The 19,398-nt window shown below is 34.5% G+C and overlaps 1 protein-coding gene across 18 annotated transcripts in view; it reads right to left on the reverse strand.

The window, feature by feature from the left end:
* Positions 1 to 19,398, reverse strand: part of PPHLN1 (periphilin 1) — a 234,885-nt gene that overhangs the window by 94,759 nt on the left and 120,728 nt on the right. For 10 of the 18 annotated variants that reach the window (XM_053554755.1, XM_053554761.1, XM_053554757.1 and 7 more), the window contains 2 exons: positions 6,690 to 6,857; positions 4,251 to 4,312 (listed from right to left, as the gene is read on the reverse strand). In XM_053554755.1, coding sequence (XP_053410730.1) covers positions 4,251 to 4,312; positions 6,690 to 6,857 — 230 coding nt within the window. The remainder of the gene's footprint in view (positions 1 to 4,250; positions 4,313 to 6,689; positions 6,858 to 19,398) is intronic. The other 8 variants (XM_053554769.1, XM_053554766.1, XM_053554768.1 and 5 more) reach the window with 1 other exon arrangement.

The raw sequence follows: 19,398 nt of genomic DNA on the forward strand, positions 1-19,398 counted from the left end.
GAAAATATATCTAAATTGCTGTAACAAAAATACCGAAATATGTAATGACTCAAACACATAAGAAGTTTATCTAGGGCAGCACCTGTGACTCAGTGGGTAGGGCACCAGCCCCATATACTGAGGGTGGCGGGTTCAAACCCAGCCCCGGCCAAACTTCAACAAAAAAATAGCCGGGTGTTCTGCAGGACACCTGTAGTCCCAGCTACTCAGGAGGCTGAGGCAAGAGAATCACCTAAGCCCGGGAGTTGAAGGTTGCCGTGAGCTGTGATTCCATAGCACTCTACCGAGGGTCATAAAGTAAAACTCTGTGTCTTTAAAAAAAAAAAAAAAAAGAAGAAGTTTATCTAATGACCATCAAAGAGTCTAGGTCAGGCATTTCAGAAAGGTGAGAGAGACCCTGCTTCAGGAAATCATCCACAGACCCAGGGTGACTACTTGTCTACAACTTCAGTGTGTGGCTTTCAAGGTCACATTTTTGATGTTATCCCATTCTGAGGCCTATCCTGCAATACAGGGAGGGGATCAATCTGCATGGAAGAGCACACATACAAGTAAAACTCCTACTCATGTTCCACTGGAGATAAATTGGCCATATACCCACATCAACCTGCAAGGAAGGCTAGGAAATGTGGTTGATGTGCCTATCAAGTGTGGAGAATAGGCAACTGTCTTTGTAAACAGGATGTACTTCATTTTAGTGAAAAATCTGGGATTCCCAAATGAAAGCAAGACGAATACAGAGATCTAGAATTCAGAGGAGAAACCAAAACCAAAGACACAGGTTTTCAGTTATCAGCAGACAATACAGGTCAATATTTCTCAAATTTCAGTCTCCAGACCCTCTATGTGACAATCATCCAGAAGCCTTGTTAAAATTACAGATTTCAAGACTCCATTTACTGAATCAGAATCTCTGGAGATAAAAGTCCCGAAATCTTCATTATTTTGTTTGTTATTCTTACAAAAATATTCATTTGTGACAAGTATCTAAGTGATTCTTATCAACATGAGTTTTAGAAACATAAGCAAAGAGAGTAATTGCTGCCATAGATATATATATAAAGTTATAAATGAGAGAAGTGGCCAAGAAAGTAATTATTAACATCATCTTGTGATTTCTCTAGACTTTTGTTACTCCACCCTATTTACTAAATCAGTAGTTCTCAAGTCTAGCTTCACATCAGAATCAACTGATGAGTTTTTAAAAAATACTGGCACCCATGCTCTACCCAAGACCAACTAAATCACATCTCCAAGTGTGAGGTCCACGCATTAGCTATTAAAAAACAAAAACCCTGGGCCAGGCGAGGTGGCTCATGCCTGTAATCCTAGCACTATGGGAGACTGAAGCAGGTGGACTGCTTGAGCTCAGGAGTTCCAGACTAGCCTGAGCAAGACCCTGCCTCCACTAAAAAATAGAAAAACTAGGCCCCTGTGGTGGCATATGCCTATAGTCCTAGCAACTCAGGAAGCTAGGCAAGATCACTTGAGCCCAGGAGTTTGAAGTTGTTGTCAGTTACGACACCACTGCAACTCAAGCATGGGGCAACAGAGGGAGACTCTGTCTCAAAACAAAAAACAGAAAGGTAAAACAAAAAGCCTTCCACATAATTCAGAGTATAGCCAGGGTTGATCATCAACCTCACTAGACAAGCTGCTATTATACAATATTATAGGTTCTTCATTCCAGAGTCCTAGATTTTTACCCTATACCAGAGATTGCAAATTCTGCTTTTTTTTTTTTTTTTTTGTTGGGGATTCATTGAGGGTACAATAAGCCAGGTTACACTGATGCAAATTCTGCTTTTAAGCAATTATGAACACTGCAAAGCCAAGAGATTTCAGATTTTAAAAATCTGGGTTTCCGACTTCTTATGAAGCAGGCCAGGATGGGCTTACACACCAAAATGGCAAAGATTGAGGTGCTAAACAGCAGCTGCTCCAATCTGGCATTTATGTTCCCCAAAATTATTTGTTTTGTGATTTATTATCTGTAATTCATACAAAAATGTAGGCTACATGCAGATAGAGGCTTCCTCTTCCCAGAAGCTAAAACATCATCTGACATATATACTGGGCATATAAGAAATATTTAACAAATGAATTAATATGCCATGTAGAATCAAACCCATAACCTGAAAATGAAGAATATGTCTTATTTAATGCCCGTGCTATAGCTATGAAACTGATCAACTAATAAAAAATTTTCAAAGAGGTGGCCAACACATAGAGAACGTTTTGTAAAATTTTGTAAACAAAGATACGTTTAGCTATAATTTCCTATTTTCCCTGTATCTGGTGACTGTAGGGGTGACTTTTTAGGACATCCTATATACTATGTCAGAATCACTATAAATGACTATATATGAGAATCACAGATAGTCACAGCAATGCTCAAAGGAAATTTCAAACTATTTATATTAATAGAGAAAAATAAACTAGTTATCCAAAAATGTTATTTAAAAATAGAATGACCAGCTAAATTATTTGGCATATCCTCACCACAGACAACTAATAAATGCCACTGTTACTACACCCCCAACACCTAGATATATGCAGTTTGATTCTAGATTCTGTTTCACTGGTCTATTCGAGAACAACTGTGTCAGTACAAAGATGTTTACAATGATATTACCTTATAATTTTGGATATACGGTATCTTGAGTCTTTACATCTTTTTCAAGATTACTTTTGTCATTTGGCCCTTACTCTTTCATATTAATTTTAGAATCAATTTGTCAACTTCCATGCCAAACAAATCTTGGATTTTGGACTAGAACTATATTGACGGAGAAGAAATGACATCTTTGTGATACTGACTCTTCCTAGCCAAGAATATTCTGTGCTGCTCTTTTTATTCAGATCTTCTTGTAAGACCTTTAAAAATGATGTATAATTTCTTTTTTTTTTTTTTTTTTTTTGCAGTTTTTGGCCAGGGCCCGGTATATGGGGCCGGTGCCCTACTCCTTGAGTCACAGGCGCCACCTCCTATATATAGGTCTCACACACTTTCGATAGATTTATTCCTATTATTTTTTATGGCTTTTTGCTATAGTATACTTAAATGAAATTTTCTAATTTATGCTGACACCTTACCAGTTTTTATAAATACTTAGTATTGAATTTTATCAAAGCATTTTTTCACATCTATTCTTGCCACTGCTGCTGCTTTAGGGAGAGAGACTCTGCCATGGGTTCTGAATGTTCCTGCATATTCACTTATGGTGTATGCCAAATTGCAAGACCTAACTATTCACCAATAAAAACACTGTCTATAGCTGGTTACAGAGACAAAAGGTCAAGGTGACAAAGTATGGCTATTGTGAGGCTGCTCACTCCCCATGAAAGGACCGGCTTGCTTCCTACTTGCTACAAAAGGTACTAAGCTCTCCACCTGGGTTCCTTAGCCAAAGTACATCCTATTGTGTACATGGCCACCATCCCTGTCTATCACATTGCCCTGTGGGATTTGGGGACAGGGAACCTGCACTATAATGTGGATGCTCCTGCTGACTACTGCGCCGTGAACAAACTGCCTTGCTCTGATCCACTGAATCTTGTTGTCTACTTTGGGCACCCTATCAAGTTGTGGCAATTCAATCTCTGACAACTTCTATGAGACTGGAATTCAATTCCCTCCCTTAGAGATCGTTAAAAGGCTCCTTTTACAACTTCTAACATCACCACTCTGATACTAAACATACAAAACAAACAAAAATGAACAATCAGCCTAGCTAAATATGTTCATCACTCTCCCCCAACTATTCTATCAGCTGCTCTCTGTAAGTAACCAGAGGTAACAATGACCAAGATACTTCCAAAATATGTTTTACCAACAGAACTTTATCAATTAAAACAAAGCAACTCAGAGAATGTCTTATGATAGGAGACACTTTGTAAGGACTTGAGTATTTTCAAGTAGAGTACTTCTGAAAATAACATTCTTAAGCAAACTGATCTAATTTATGATTAAACAAACCTCACAAACTGTACCACATATTAATAACTTAATTATTAACTTATAAGAATATATCAATCATTCCATTATTATATATTTTATCATCAATTAAAAATGCCAATAGATGTAGAACACTAATTATCAGTGCTGTTATATTACATAATCACAAAAGAATGCTTATTGCTTTCAAAGTTTTAAATCCTAATAAAATACTTCATCTATGTGAGATTAGATTTCAACAGCAGCCACCTCAGTGAGCAAAGTTTCTGGGTCATTGCTTTGACCTTTTTACCTGTATTCAGGCTGTCGGCTTGCAGAATGATCATCTCTTGCCCATCTGTAACCAGATTCATCCTGTAACATAAAAAAGCTACTTAGATCCTTGGTTATCTATTAGTTAGATAAAATAAAAAGTTTTAAAGAAAGCTATTTAGGTATTTGTTTATATTAGTTTGGACAAGTAGAATATACCTAATAGTACTGGAACTAGTATGCCATGAGGGCAAAAATACTTTTCCAAACTTCTCTAAGAGTCAAAGGCATAAAGAAGTAAAAAGATACGGCCAGTTATCCATTTCAACAATTAAAATAATAGACGGAGAACCTGTGGTATCATTTATCATTATTAAAATGCCTTAATTATTTCTTTGGTAGATGCAAAATACCTAATCGCCAAAGATACATATACTAACATCACAAAGTTACGCTTTGTTGGCAGATAAAGGCTAAATTTAACCAAACATACATTTCTCAATCTTTCATTTTACTTTTCTTTCAAGTTTTCTCATCAATTTTCAGAGTCAAGCCCAATGAAAAAATTGCCACTTCCCCATAATTCTTGCTCGGGTTTTCTTTTCTTACCTTATTGTCCATTAAAAACCAAAACTGGAAACAATATAATAAGAAACTGTCACTTAGTGATATATGAAGTTAGTAAATTTAGTAAACTGTCAGTGATATATGAAGTTAGTAAAAAAATTTACAATTATTCCAGTGAAGTATATTTTGTCCTCTGAGACAGACATATCTACACAAAAGAATCACATAGCAATCCATACCTAATTACTTAAAAATTATATAATACGTAAATTATTTAAGCAGAACATTCAGAATGATTCAGCTAAAGTAAAAATTGTATTCATCTTCCTCTTTAGTATCACATACCCTATTACTTAAATAAAATGTATTCACCATTTTCTTTCTCAAAATTAAACAAACGGAAATTAAAAATTCAAAAGCAATAATAATATTGGACCAAGTAATTTGGTTGCTTTGTATTATTGAACTCTAGATAAGAATTAAATTAAGAATTAGTTTCCTGAGAGTCGTAAAGATCACAAGGGTATTTTCTGTATGAAGGGAATTTAAAGAAAAAATGTTATGTAATATGAAGACAAACACAACTGATAACAATACTAGAAAATAAAACTACTGTTGAAGCACTATTATGCTACACGTTTTTGGAAAAAAATCATGTTCATGAGGATTCAGATACAAACTGGTCCAATGAATATAAAACTCCCACAGGGTTTTCATAAAAAAGATAAATGTTTATGCTAAGACCAAATACTTTCTCCCTCAGACTACTTGGAGAATAGGTCTGATGGCAAAATCCGGTATTTCTGGAACAGAAATAATGCATGGTATATACTCTTTAATACCCAATTCCTTTTCCTAAAGGAATAGCATGACATTTCAAAAATGAATCAAATAAGAATCAATTCTATGAGAAGTAAGGAAGTATAACATCCCAAACTTCAAACATAAGAAAACACTAATTGTTTCATTACCACTTTGGAAATGTTAAGGGTCGTCACGAGGTAGTAAGAGAACTGGACGCCCATAACACCCATCTTGGGTAAATCACCTTACCTCCATTTCTTCATGTGTAAAGCATGGAAACTAATTCCAACAGCCAAAGTGAGTTCAAAATTTATTATGATCAGTGTTGAATATGTACTATTAATTACCATATTATAATGGCAGGGAAGAAAAAAAAGAGAAAAGGGTAGGAAAACAGTCTAGTGCAGGATTATTGTCGATATGCGAGTTAAGAAAGAGGAAGTACATCAAGTAACAGTTTCAATCAATTTAAATGACAGATTACTACAACATTAAACTTCTACATTACTAAGCATAACCAAGAGATACAAATGATAATAGTAATAGTAATAATACTAAATGACAATAGTAATAGTAATAATACTAGCTAACATCTGAAAAGTGCTTACTATATGACAATGTTTTGAGAGGTTTCTAATCTGAATTAGTAAATAGACTTTAATAACAAGTATAACAAAAATGGAACTACCAAAAACTTTAACCCAAGTTCACCCAAAGCATTTCATCAGGATGAAAACAAAGAAATTATAAGTGGGTATATCCATTCAGAAATGGTAACCACCTGCTCATCACTTATTAAGTACCAAATCAACAGATTACCTTTATGCGGTTCTGCAAATCCCTGACAATTTAGGGGATAAAAAAGCAGGCTAGTTGGAATTACTTTCATTTAGATAGAGCTAACCAGAGTGCTTACCCACTTTGTCTAGCACCCCCAAATTCTTGACTAATAGTTCCCATCTGACAGCTCCAGCAGGCAATTCAACAGAGCGTCAACCAGAAAAAGTTTATTCAACTGCTTTCATGGCTGTCACGTAATTTTTTTTAAATTGCATGAATCTTAAACTTAAAAGAAATAACAATTAGTACATCGGGGAAATTTACATACTCCTCTGTCAGGTTGACCACTTCTTCGATCATGAGAAAAACTGCGGCCCTCGTCATAGTCTCGGTAATCAACATGACTGTAATATCTACGGTAGTAGCTTCCTTCACCAGGTCTGTCTAGCAGTGGTGATTTCTTTGGCACAATATTAACTACTCTATGGTAGCCATCCTAAAACAGACAAAAAGAAATATATAAAAATCACTAATTTCTCTATTTAGTTTTGGAAAGGTTTTTAAAAAGCACAGGAGTTTTATCCTTAATTAAATAGGATAAATGTATAAAGAAAAATGCATTAATGAAATAACATGACTATAACTAATAGTAAGATCTTTACATGGATTAAAGAAAATCAGATTGTTTAATGAAGAAAGCTAAGTGTTTAAAATAACATGCAACAATGCAAAAAACAATCATAAGTAAAAGAAACAATACAATATTATCATTTTAATAAAAAATAAAGTTAGAACAGAATGTTACAGTAACTCTACTGCTAATTGCCTTAAGAATCTTAAAAATAAAATCATGGAAGATAGCACACATATTTGGTCTGTGTCTGAACTATACTATTTAGAAGAAATACAGGATTTTTATATATAAGCAACAGCAAACAGGGAAAAACAGCTAGAAAGACCAAAACAAAACCTTTTACTATTTTTCTAGCAGGAATTGAGAGGAGAACCTTTAAGTTTATGGGTTTGGGTGCAAAATAAAAGCTAACAAAGTTTGAATTAATTTTCAAAGTAATGAAATATACTGCTAATGTTTTAGCGCTTTAACAACTAAGTGGGTTTTGCTGGAACTTGGAGAACTGGACACAGGGAAAACATCTTAGGTCAACAGCTGCAATAAAATAACAAAAAATAATAGAGGGAAAAAAAGGAGCTACAGAACCTGTACCTGTAAATACTCCAGCCTTGAGATCTATCAATATTAGAAGAGATGTATGTTAAAGAAATTTGAACGCTTGGTATAAGACATGATCAATTAAGTTAACTGATTTGAAAAACAAACAAACAAACCTAAAAAACATAAAAAACATAAAAATATTCGAGGCTGGTTATTTTACAACCCTAAGTCTGTAAAATGGGATTAATACTCATGCCTACCTCACGGAGCTGTAAAGACTAAATAAGAAATAGAATGTGAAGTGTTTAGCATTGTGCTTGGTCCATACTAAGTGTTCAAAACAGTGTCTGCTATATTGATTTCTACCTTTGTAAGTCTATTGAAAAACACTAAATACCCCTGTTTTCTTAAATTACTTCTTACATGACAACTGTTCAACTATTATTATATTACTATATATCATTCAAATTTTCAGTAAGAAATTTGTCAATGGATCAAGAAAAAATAAAATCAATAGTTTATTTCTGACAGCTAAAAAAATCCAACTAATTTTTCCCATGGGAAACTAAGGTGGCTTCCTGCTTTAGTATGCTAAATATTAAATTATAAGATACAGTCTATGTTTATAGAAAACATGGTGAACAGGTTAATACATTGACTCTTCTAAAAACTACTTTAAATGAAGATTTCAAATCTAAACACACACTAAGTTGCTAAAATTGGAATTAAAGCAAAATTAGCAACATTATAATTCATAGCATTTCAAATTCAAAATTTATTACTCATAAAATCAGAATGACTGACTTCTCCAAGAAAGAATAAAAATCTATTCCCTAATATCCTTAATTGTTCATTTGTATATGCTTATTTGGAAGAATGGTTAGGTATGCACCCTGAAACACTTCTACAAATAGAGAGCTTATAACTTTACAAAGCAGCCTGTTCCTTTGTTCAATTGCCCCAGTTACCAAGAAAAGTTATTTCAGGATTATAAAATGTATACAGCGAAACTTTCAAGAAGTAAAAACTCAAATCACATTTAGTTATTTAAAACATTGCTTTTCCAAGTAATAAATGAAAATAATAATTTTAAAAGCTGTTTAGGCAGGTGGCGCCTGTGGCTCAAAGGAGTAGGGCACTGGCCCCCTATGCCGGAGGTGGTGGGTTCAAACCCAGCCATGGCCAAAAACTGCAAAAAAATAAATAATAATAATAATAAATAAATAAAAGCTGTTTAGTCAGCAAATAAAAAAACAAATTCCCAATGACAGCTCTTGTACCTGACAATGAAGATCAAATTGGCATTTCCTTTACTTTTTGAGAAAGTGGTCAAATATAAATACATTATACTATCTTTGCTCTGTAGATGCCTACTCAGAGTTCGAGTCTTACCCAGATATAGCATTCAAGGATTTCTTTTTCTCCCTAGTAAAATTCATGATGAGTGGCAAAGATTTCAGAATTTCCCTTTCAAAAGCTTACATTGTTAAGAAAGTTCAAGCAGTTAATTTATATTACCTGCAACTTTTGCAATTCTTGTACAAATCTCACATTAAGCTTAAGTCCAAATCTTTACATTAAGATACGATTTTCCTCCCGAAGTACTAAAAAGTTAGCAACCTCCATTTAGAAAGATCTTGGCAAAAAAAATAAGCCAATTAAAAAATGGGCAAAGGACATAAACATTTCTCCCAAGATAACATAAAAATAGCCAATAGGTATATGAAAAAGTGTTCAACATTTCTAATCATAGGGAAATGCAAATCAAACCCACCACAAGCAGTCCCTGGGTTACAATCAAGACACGTTCTAGGGCGGCGCCTGTGGCTCAATAGGTAAGGCGCCGGCCCCATATACCAAGGGCTGCGGGTTCAAACCCGGCCCCGGCTGAACTGCAACCAAAAAATAGCCGGGCGTTGTGGCGGGCACCTGTAGTCCCAGCTACTCGGGAGGCTGAGGCAAGAGAATCGCTTAAGCCCAGGAGTTAGAGGTTGCTGTGAGCTGTGATGCCACAGCACTTTACCGAGGACCATAAAGTGAGACTCTGTCTCTACAAAAAAAAAAAAAAAAAAAAAAAAGACAGGTTCTATAGGTTTGTTCATAGGTAGAATTCATATGGAAGTTGGAACAGGTACATTTTTCTATTACTTGTACCTGGAATAGCCTCCGTTCATAAGTGCAAATTGTACGTCAGTCAGATGTTTGTAACTCAGAGACTGCCTGCATAAGGATATCACCCCATACCTTTAAGGAAAGCTAAGATCAAAAAAAAACAAGAGATAAATGTTGATAAGAGTGTGAAGGAAAGAGAACCCAAGTACACTGTTGGTGGGAATGTAGATTGGTATAGCCATTATGGAAAACAGTATGAAGGTTCCTAAAGATACTAAAAATAGGACTACATCAATAAAACATCATTAAACATGCTAAAAATAAAAAACAAATAGGACTACAACATGACCCAGCAGTCCCTCTTCTAAATATCCTGTCTACTCAAAGGAGATGAAATCACCACCTGGTAAAGATACCTGTGCTCCAGCTTTATTCAGAACAGTCAACATATAAAAACAATCTAACGCCCATCAATAAACAAATGGACAAAGGAAATGTGGCATATAAACATACAGTAGAATATCAGTCAGCCTTTAAAAAAGAAAAGACCCTGCCACACCACGAATGGACCTTGAGAACCTTATCAAAAGTGAAATAAGCCAGACATAGAAAGAAAAATATTATATCATCTTAATCATATTATGTGGAATTAAAAAAATAAAGCCTCAAATACATAGAGAATCAAACGGTGGTTAGTTACCATGTGTGGAGGGGTGGAGAGGAAGAGAAGAAATCAGGAGATGTAGGTCAAAGATACAAAATAGCAGAAATATTAAATGAACAAATCTAGAAATCTACTGTACAACATGAGGATCCAAATTAATAGTGTATAAAAAATTTTTATTAAATAAATGGATTTTAGCTGCTTTTTTTAAAATTTATTTTTATTTATTTATTTTTATTGTTGGGGGATTCATTGAGGGTACAAAGAACCAGGTTACACTGATTACTTGTGTCAGATAAAGACCCTCCCATAATAGTGTTCTTCCCCCAAAAGGATTTTAGCTGCTTTTATCACACAAAAAGTTACTATGTAATATGACGTTAATTTCCTTGACTACAGTAACCACTGTACTGTCAATACAGTGTTGATAAATACTGTATTACATCTATATGTGACCCATAACATCGTGTTATAAACCTCAAATAAATACAATGACATTTATTTTAGAAGTAAATAAAAATATCAAAAGGGAAGGAAAAAAGAGAAATATCTTAGAAAACAATGATACCATATATGCAAACCAGAAATAAAAATTATGACTTACAAAGAGTATCTTAAAAAGTTAAGGATGACAGGATCGTTCTCAATTTACTTAAAAAATACTCAGTGGAGTTGAAATTTTTTTTTTTTTTTTTTGGAGTTGAAATATTTTTATTTCAAATGAAGTTATTTCAAATCTTGAGTTCAGATACAAAATTTGAATTTACCTCAATTATATCAATTTTCAATTTTGTGCATTATAAAAAATCCTATTTAATGCATATTAATTAATGTATATCTACATATTAATTAATGAATAAACATCCCTATTAGTTAAATAGAATTTTCTGTGGATATTAGAATCCCCCCAAAATATGCAAAGAACTTACTGGACTTGCTCCTCTAAAGTCATTATTAATGGTAGGATAAATCAGATCCAAACCAAAAAGTATATGCCAGTTATTTAAGAGAAAAGGTCTATTTTACTTAATCATTTTATCTACTCTGGCAGAATACAGAAAAGAAAAGGCTTACACATGAACTAGGTACTTTTCTGGAAAGTTACACTTCAGTGAAACTTTTACATTTGTTAGTATCATAGGGGTAAGACAATTATACCACAAGGCCCCCTAACTTTGTAAAGTAAGAATTATTGACTTATTCACTTTATAGGTGTGCCAAAAGTTTACGGGGGGGAAGCGTAGCGGGGTGGGAAGAATTGTTCAGGTCACTTATACTAAGTAAAAACTGATCAGAATAAAGTATCAAATCAGTTTTAAAACTCAGAAATCTAAAAGGGTGACTGTGTTTTGTTAGAAAATAAGCAGCTTCAAGGAATACAGTAGCATCTCAGGTTACAAAATCAACTTTCATAAATCGGTAGCCTTTATATATACCAACAATAGTCAAGCTGAAAAAACAGTCAAAGACTCTATTCCGTTCACAGTAGTGCCAAAGAAGATGAAATATTTGGGAGTTTATCTAACAAAGGATGTGAAAGATCTCTATAAGGAGAACTATGAAACTCTAAGAAAAGAAATAGCTGAAAATGTTAACAAATGGAAAAACATACCCTGCTCATGGCTGGGAAGAATCAACATTGTTAAAATGTCCATACTACCCAAAGCAATACACAATTTTAATGCCATTCCTAGTAAAGCTCCACTATACTTTAAAGATCTCGAAAAAATAATACTTCATTTTATATGGAATCAGAAAAAACCTCAAATAGCCAAGACATTACTCAGAAATAAAAACAAAGCAGGAGGAATCACACTACCAGACCTGAGACTATACTGTAAATCGACAGTGATCAAAACAGCATGGTACTGGCACAAAAACAGAGAGGTAGATGTATGGAACAAAACAGAGAACCAAGAGATGAACCCAGCTACTTACCATTATTTGATCTTTGACAAGCCAATTAAAAACATTCAGTGGGGAAAAGATTCCCTATTTAACAAATGGTGCTGGGTGAACTGGCTAGCTACCTGTAGAAGACTGAAACTAGACCCACACCCTTCACCATTAACTAAGATAAACTCTCACTGGATTAAAGATTTAAACTTAAGATGAAACTATAAAAATACTAGAAGAAAGTGCAGGGAAAACTCTTTAAGAAATCGGCCTGGGCGAATATTTTATGAGGAGGACCACCCAGGCAATTGAAGCAACATCAAAAGTACACTACTGGGATCTGATCAAAAGCTTCTGTACAGCCAAGAACACAGTAAGTAAAGCAAGCAGACAGCCCTCAGAATGGGAGAAGACATTTGCAGGTTACGTCTCCGATAAAGGTTTAATAACCAGAATCCACAGAGAACTCAAAAGTATTAGCAAGAAAAGAACACATGATCCCATCTCAGGGTGGGCAAGGGACTTGAAGAGACACTTCGCTGAAGAAGACAGGCACTCAGCCTACAGACATATGAAAAAATGCTCATCATCCTTAATCATCAGAGAAATGCAAATCAAAACTACTTTGAGATATCATCTAACTCCAGTAAGATTAGCCTGTATCACAAAATCCCAAAACCAGAGATGTTGGCATGGATGTGGAGAAAAGGGAACACTTCTACACTGCTGGTGGGAATGCAAATTAATACATTCCTTTTGGAAAGATGTTTGAAGAACATGTAGAGATTTAGAGATTTAAAAATAGACCTGCCATTCAATCCTACAATTCCTCTACTAGGTATATACCCAGAAGACCAAAAATCACATTATAACAAAGATATTTATACCAGAATGTTTATTGCAGCCCAATTCACAATTGCTAAGTCATGGGAAAAGCCCAAGTGCCCATCGATCCACGAATGGATCAATAAATTGTGGTATATGCACACCCTGGAATATTATGCAGCTTTAAAGAAAGATGGAGACTTTACCTCTTTCATGTTTACATGTTTTATGGAGCTGGAACATACTCTTCTTAGTAAAGTATCTCAAGAATAGAAGAAAAGGTATCCAATGTACTCAGCCCTACTATGAAACTAATTTATGGCTTTCATAGGAAAGCTAAAACCCAGTTATAACCTAAGAATATGGGGAAGGGGGAGAGCGAAGGGAGGAAGGGGGAGGTTGGGGAGAGGGAGGGTGATTGGTGGGATTACACCTGCGGTGCATCTTACAAGGGTACATGTGAAACTTAGTGAATGCAGAATATGATTGTCTTAACACAATAACTAACAAAATGCCAGGAATGCTATATTAACCAATGTGATGAAAATGTGTCAAACTGTTTATAAAACCAGTGTATGGTGCCCCGTGATCGTATTACTGTACACAGCTATGATCTAATACTAATAAAAAAATAAATAAAATTAAAAAAAAAAAAAAATATATATATATATATATATTTGTACCAGGATGTTTATGGCAGCCCAATTCATAATTGCTAAGTCATGGAAAAAGCCCAAGTGCCCTATTTGTACCAGGATGTTTATGGCAGCCCAATTCATAATTGCTAAGTCATGGAAAAAGCCCAAGTGCCCATCGATCCATGAATGGATTAATAAATTGTGGTATATGTACACCATGGAATATTATGCAGCCTTAAAGAAAGATGGAGACTTTACCTCTTTCATGTTTACATGGATGGAGCTGGAACATACTCTTCTTAGTAAAATATCTCAAGAATGGAAGAAAAATTATCCAATGTACTCAGCCCTACTATGAAACTAATTTATGGCTTTCATATGAAAGCTATAACCCAATTATAAGCTAAGAATAGGTTAGGGGAGAGGAGAAGCAGGGAGGAGGGAGGATGGCGGAGGGAAGATGATTGGTAGGATCACATCTACAGTGCATCTTACAAGAGTACATGTGAAACTTACTAGATGTAGAGTGTAAATGTCTCAACACAGTAACTAAGAAAATGTCAGGAAGGTTATATTAACAGTATGAAGAAAATATGTCAAATGGCATATAAAACCAGTGTATGGTGCCCCATGATTGCATTAATGCACAAGGAAGGAAGGAAGGGAAAGAAGGAAAGGAAAGAAGGGAGGGAAGGGGGGAGGCGGGAGGGGAGAGAGGGGAGAGGAGAGGAGAAAAGCAGCTATTTGTTAATTTGCTATACTTTCCAATGTAATGTAACTACTTGTTATAAGAAATGCTTTCATGCTAGTAAAAGAAAAAAAGTTAATAGTTTCTGTTTGGTTCAATATGTAAATCTGTCAAATTTTCCACACTAATGTTAAATCTCATCATTAAGAACAAATTATGTGGATTTACTGTTTCCTTAAAAACACTTCTTTTCTGGGCGGCGCCTGTGGCTCAAGGAGTAGGGCGCCGGTCCCATATGCCGGAGGTGGCGGGTTCAAACCCAGCCCCGGCCAAAAAAAAAAACACTTCTTTTCTATTATGTCAAAATATATCTGGCATCCATTTTAACACAAAAACATTTAAAATAAAAATGTTAACACAAGTCCTCCACCTTAAGCATCTTTACCTTTTAGAGATATATATTGAAATATTTTTTACATTTGAAATACACTATCATGGATTTATCCGATAAATCTTTCTACTTACTTCATGAAACTAATGCGAATACTTGTCATAATATTTTAATTTCTATTCTTTTTATACCTCACACGTATTGTTTTATACAGCCAGTGTTCATGTAAATTTACCCATATAAGTAACAACTTTTTCCAACATTTTATTTTGAAAGTTTTCAAATATACAATGAAGTTGAAAGATTTTACAGTGAACATTTATATATTCAACCCTTAGATTCAACCTTAACCTCTTATTAAACATTAACACTTTTTTTTTTTTTTGAGACAAGGTCTCACTCTGTCACCCAGGTTACAGTGTAATGGTGTCATTATAGCTCAGTGCAATCTCAAATTTCTGGGTTCAAGCTATCTTCTTGTTTCAGCCTCCCTAATAGCTGGGACTACAGGCATGAGCCACCATGCCTGGCTAATTTTTCTATTTTTTGTAGAGACAGGTTTCATTACATTGCTCAGACTGGTCTGGAACTCCGGACCTCAAGCAATCCTCCCACCTCAGCCTCCCAAAGTGCTAGGATTACAGGTGAGAGTTACCACATCTGGCCAAGATTAACATGTTTTAAGCAATATCATATGAAATATATATGTAATTAAACTAAATTAAGCAGACCTGACTTCAAATTGGGTAAAAAAAAGATTTCTGGGTTATCACTTGGGTATATTTATATTTAAGAACATATGGAAGTGATATACATCCTATATACTTCGTACAAGGGCTTAGACATTAACAAAATCATCCTTTGGATTCACTAAAGAATTTTTATTTGGTTGGCTAACCTTTAGGAGAAAGAAGCAATCAATGATAAGAATTATAAAAAACATAAAGAAATATTACATAATAATAGTTCTATAACTACCTATACAACTTAATTCAATCAAAATTACCATGAATGTCAGACGAAAATAAAGTGTTGCTATCTCACTATTACTACCTTTCAATCAATCTTTACTATTCTCACTGCTGCTGCCAAAATCAGAAAAATCTTTTCTAACTAATTAAATGCAAAAGAATGTGTTTCTTGAGGCAGGTGAAAGCTGACAGAACTGCTTCAACCTCAGCTATATTACAGTGCCCAGAAGATAAGCCGCTTGCGCTCCGATCCTAATTTCCAAATTTTACAACCTCTAAAAATTCTGAAACTGGAATTTCTCTTGCATTTTCAAATAAGCTAATGGAAAACTGACAACGTAAGCTACAGCCTCCTCAGAATGTGCCACATTACCTATCTGTTCCCTCTAACAGGCTAACAAAATGAACTCCCTTACCTGGAAGTTTACCTATCTCTAAGTCATTCTGTCACAAAACTCGATAAAGGCTAAGAAACCAGGTAAACAAGCTCATAGAAATAAGCTAAATGACAGAAAATATGCTTTCAAAAATAAGAGCCTTAGAGATTATCTAGAAGTAAAATGTAGATATTATGTGTATTTGATTTCATTCCAAAGAACACTGTGTGCTTACATAGAGTCTCTCGACTGTACTTGTTTTTGTCTTTCTCTACCTATCCAAGTTTAAGACCAAGTAAAAAAATATGTGAGAAAACTTTATAAATGACTTATTATTTATATACAAGAAATTTAAAAGAATATCATAAAGTGCTAAAATAATGACTGGTACATTTGCCAAGTTGTACACTGAAGGTAAGACTGACAATACTTAAGTACCTTTCTGTTGTATCAGAATTGGTAATGAATAGGTCAAGGGGAGTAGTAAGGAAAATTAAAAGAGAGAAACACAGTAAAACTGCTTTTTGTTAGAACAGAAGCCAAATACAGTATGCAAAATGAAGGGGAATGTTACCTTCTACGCCAGGTACAAAATGATAGTGGATTCTCACTTTTTAAGGGATTAGCCAAACTTTCACATTCAAAACAAACTTTTTTTGAGTTATGATATACATTCAAATAAATACACAATCACAAATGTACTACTGGGTAAATTTTCACAAGGAATGAATACTATGAGACTATAACCCTGATTAAAAAACTGAACATTTCCAGCAAAGCAAAATCCTTCCTGATGCAGTCTCCCAGTCACTACCACCTCCTTCCCAAAATAACCACTTTCCTAGCTACTTTTGCCTGTTTTGGAACTTTTAAATAAAAGGAAACATACAGGATATACTCTTGTGACTGGCTTATTTCTTTCAATATTCTGTTTGTGAGGTTCACCTATGTTGGTGCATATGGCAGCAGTCCATTCATTCTCATTACTATACAATTCACACAATTAATGTGTCAACTCTGTTGGACATAGGGCTTAGACCACTTATAATTTTTTAAAGCCTCCCTTCAATAGTTTTCTTTTCCTTATTTTTTTCCAGTTGGACCACTTATAATTAATGATGATGTTTATGAACATTCTTGCAAAAGTCAATGTGATATGCCAATATGGTTTTTAAAATAAAATTAGATAACCTCAGCTTTAGAAGTGAATATTTTTAAACTTTTAATAAGTTATTTTTATCAGCTCCAAAGACACAAGTTATATCTATTTACATTTCTAGTTTTAGTATCAAACATTTTAGCCCAAAGATTCAGTGGGTCCTTTAAATCAGATGTAATAACAAAATAACTTTTTTCAATTTATTTATTTTATTTATTATTATTTTTTTTTTTTTGAGACAGACCCTCAAGCTGTTGCCCTGGGTCGAGTGCTGTGGCATCACAGCTCATAGCAACCTCCAACTCCTGGGCTTAAGTGATTCTCTCGCCTTAGCCTCCCAAGTAGGTGGGACTACAGGCACCAGCTATTTTTTGGTTGTAGTTGTCATTGTTGTTTTGGCAGGCCCAGGCTGGATTCGAACCCACCAGCTCTGGTGTATGTGGCTGGCATCTTTGCCACTTGAGCTATAGGCGCCGAGACATTTTTTTCAATTTAATGTGGACAATAAACAACAGTAATAACTATCTATGACTTTGTCAACAACATAAATCAGATATTTTCATACCATGTCATAGCTAGCTATTACAAATACCTCAAAGTATCATTTACATTCATCACTACTTTGAAATTATAGCAATGAAAGCCCATCACTAGCTCCTGATATTTAATGATCTACTGGAAAGCACATACTACTATACAACCAATTTGGGTTTTAATAGTTTGAAAATTATATTTAAATATAAGTAATCTCCTTTTAATTTTGTGCATTTTATTCATAGATTTTAAAATGTTAATCTGAGAAGGAATCCAAAGCTTCACCAGAGTACTAAAGGAATCCATGGCATAAAAAAAGTTAAGAACCTACACTTTATTTAACTCAAACATAGGTGTGATACGGAAGACAAGGGATAATTTCCAAAAGTGAGCTAAGGAGCATAATGTATTAAGGAGAGAAAGAAGCTTTAAATTACTAACCAAAATAATGCCAAGTTCACCAGGAAAAATTATACTGGGGAAGACACATATGGGAATACAGAAAGACTCATAAACTAGAAGGGGTTGACTGATGGGTTGAACAGACCGATCAAATGGAATTAAAAGAAGAAAAAAGAAGAGGAATAAATGTATGTGTGGGCAGATTCTGTATCTCAAAACTTAAAGAAGTGAGATTTACCTTCAGGCCTTTAAGAGACAGGTAAATACATTTAGCCTGATTTTAAGGATACTTTTAGTATAAAATTTATCTCCCTACCTGCTTGATGCTAATGAAATCATTCTATAAAGAGGAAAAAGCCTATTTCATTCTTACACACACACAAACAGTATTAAATGACATATTTGGTTTTGTTTAGATTTTTGTCATATACTAATTTATTGAGACTTCTATCACGTTCTGTCAACTTTATCTCAATTCCTGTCATTATCAGTTGACTTCAACCTTCATCTACATTTGTTTCATAATTTTGCATATAATTATCACAAGGTGAATTTTTATACAACACTAATGTCCAGGTTCCATCTACAGAGGTGTGTGTGGTGGGGCACACACAATGGTATTGAAGAGCTCTCTGGGAGATTTTAATATGCAGCTAGGATGAGAGCCTCTAATCCTAATCATTGAGCCAAAATCTAGCCTGAATATTTTCTTCTCCTAACTCCAGTAACTTACAACAATCCTTTCTTCCCACCACACTTAGAACTTCAACCTAAAATGATCCTTTTTGGAAAGGCCACTCTAAAATACCAACTGCCTTTCTTTATCCCACACCATGTCTTTCAAGCTCACTAAGCCTTTCCCATCTCTCAACTCCTTTGAATCTACTGTCCTTCTCACAGGTCTCACTCCCTTTTTAAATTAGCCCATACTGCAGCCTCAAAATCCTTATCTCCCTGCCTCTACCACTCATTTTATAATCTCAAATGAATACAACAATCTGCTTTTTCCCACTCCCAAAGTAATAAAGCACACAATTCTACACAGTGGTAACACACTGATAGTATAATTAAGTATCTTTGAAACACAGCATTTAAAATTTCAAGTGGGATATATCCTTGATAGAGTACAAGGGTCCTTAAAAAATAAAGAAAAAAGTGATTCCTTTTCCCATCCTTAATTCCTTCTACATCACATTTATCTATATA

Source organism: Nycticebus coucang, chromosome 12, assembly GCF_027406575.1.
Source record: "Nycticebus coucang isolate mNycCou1 chromosome 12, mNycCou1.pri, whole genome shotgun sequence".
In the NCBI taxonomy this organism is placed as follows: Eukaryota; Metazoa; Chordata; class Mammalia; order Primates; family Lorisidae; genus Nycticebus; species Nycticebus coucang.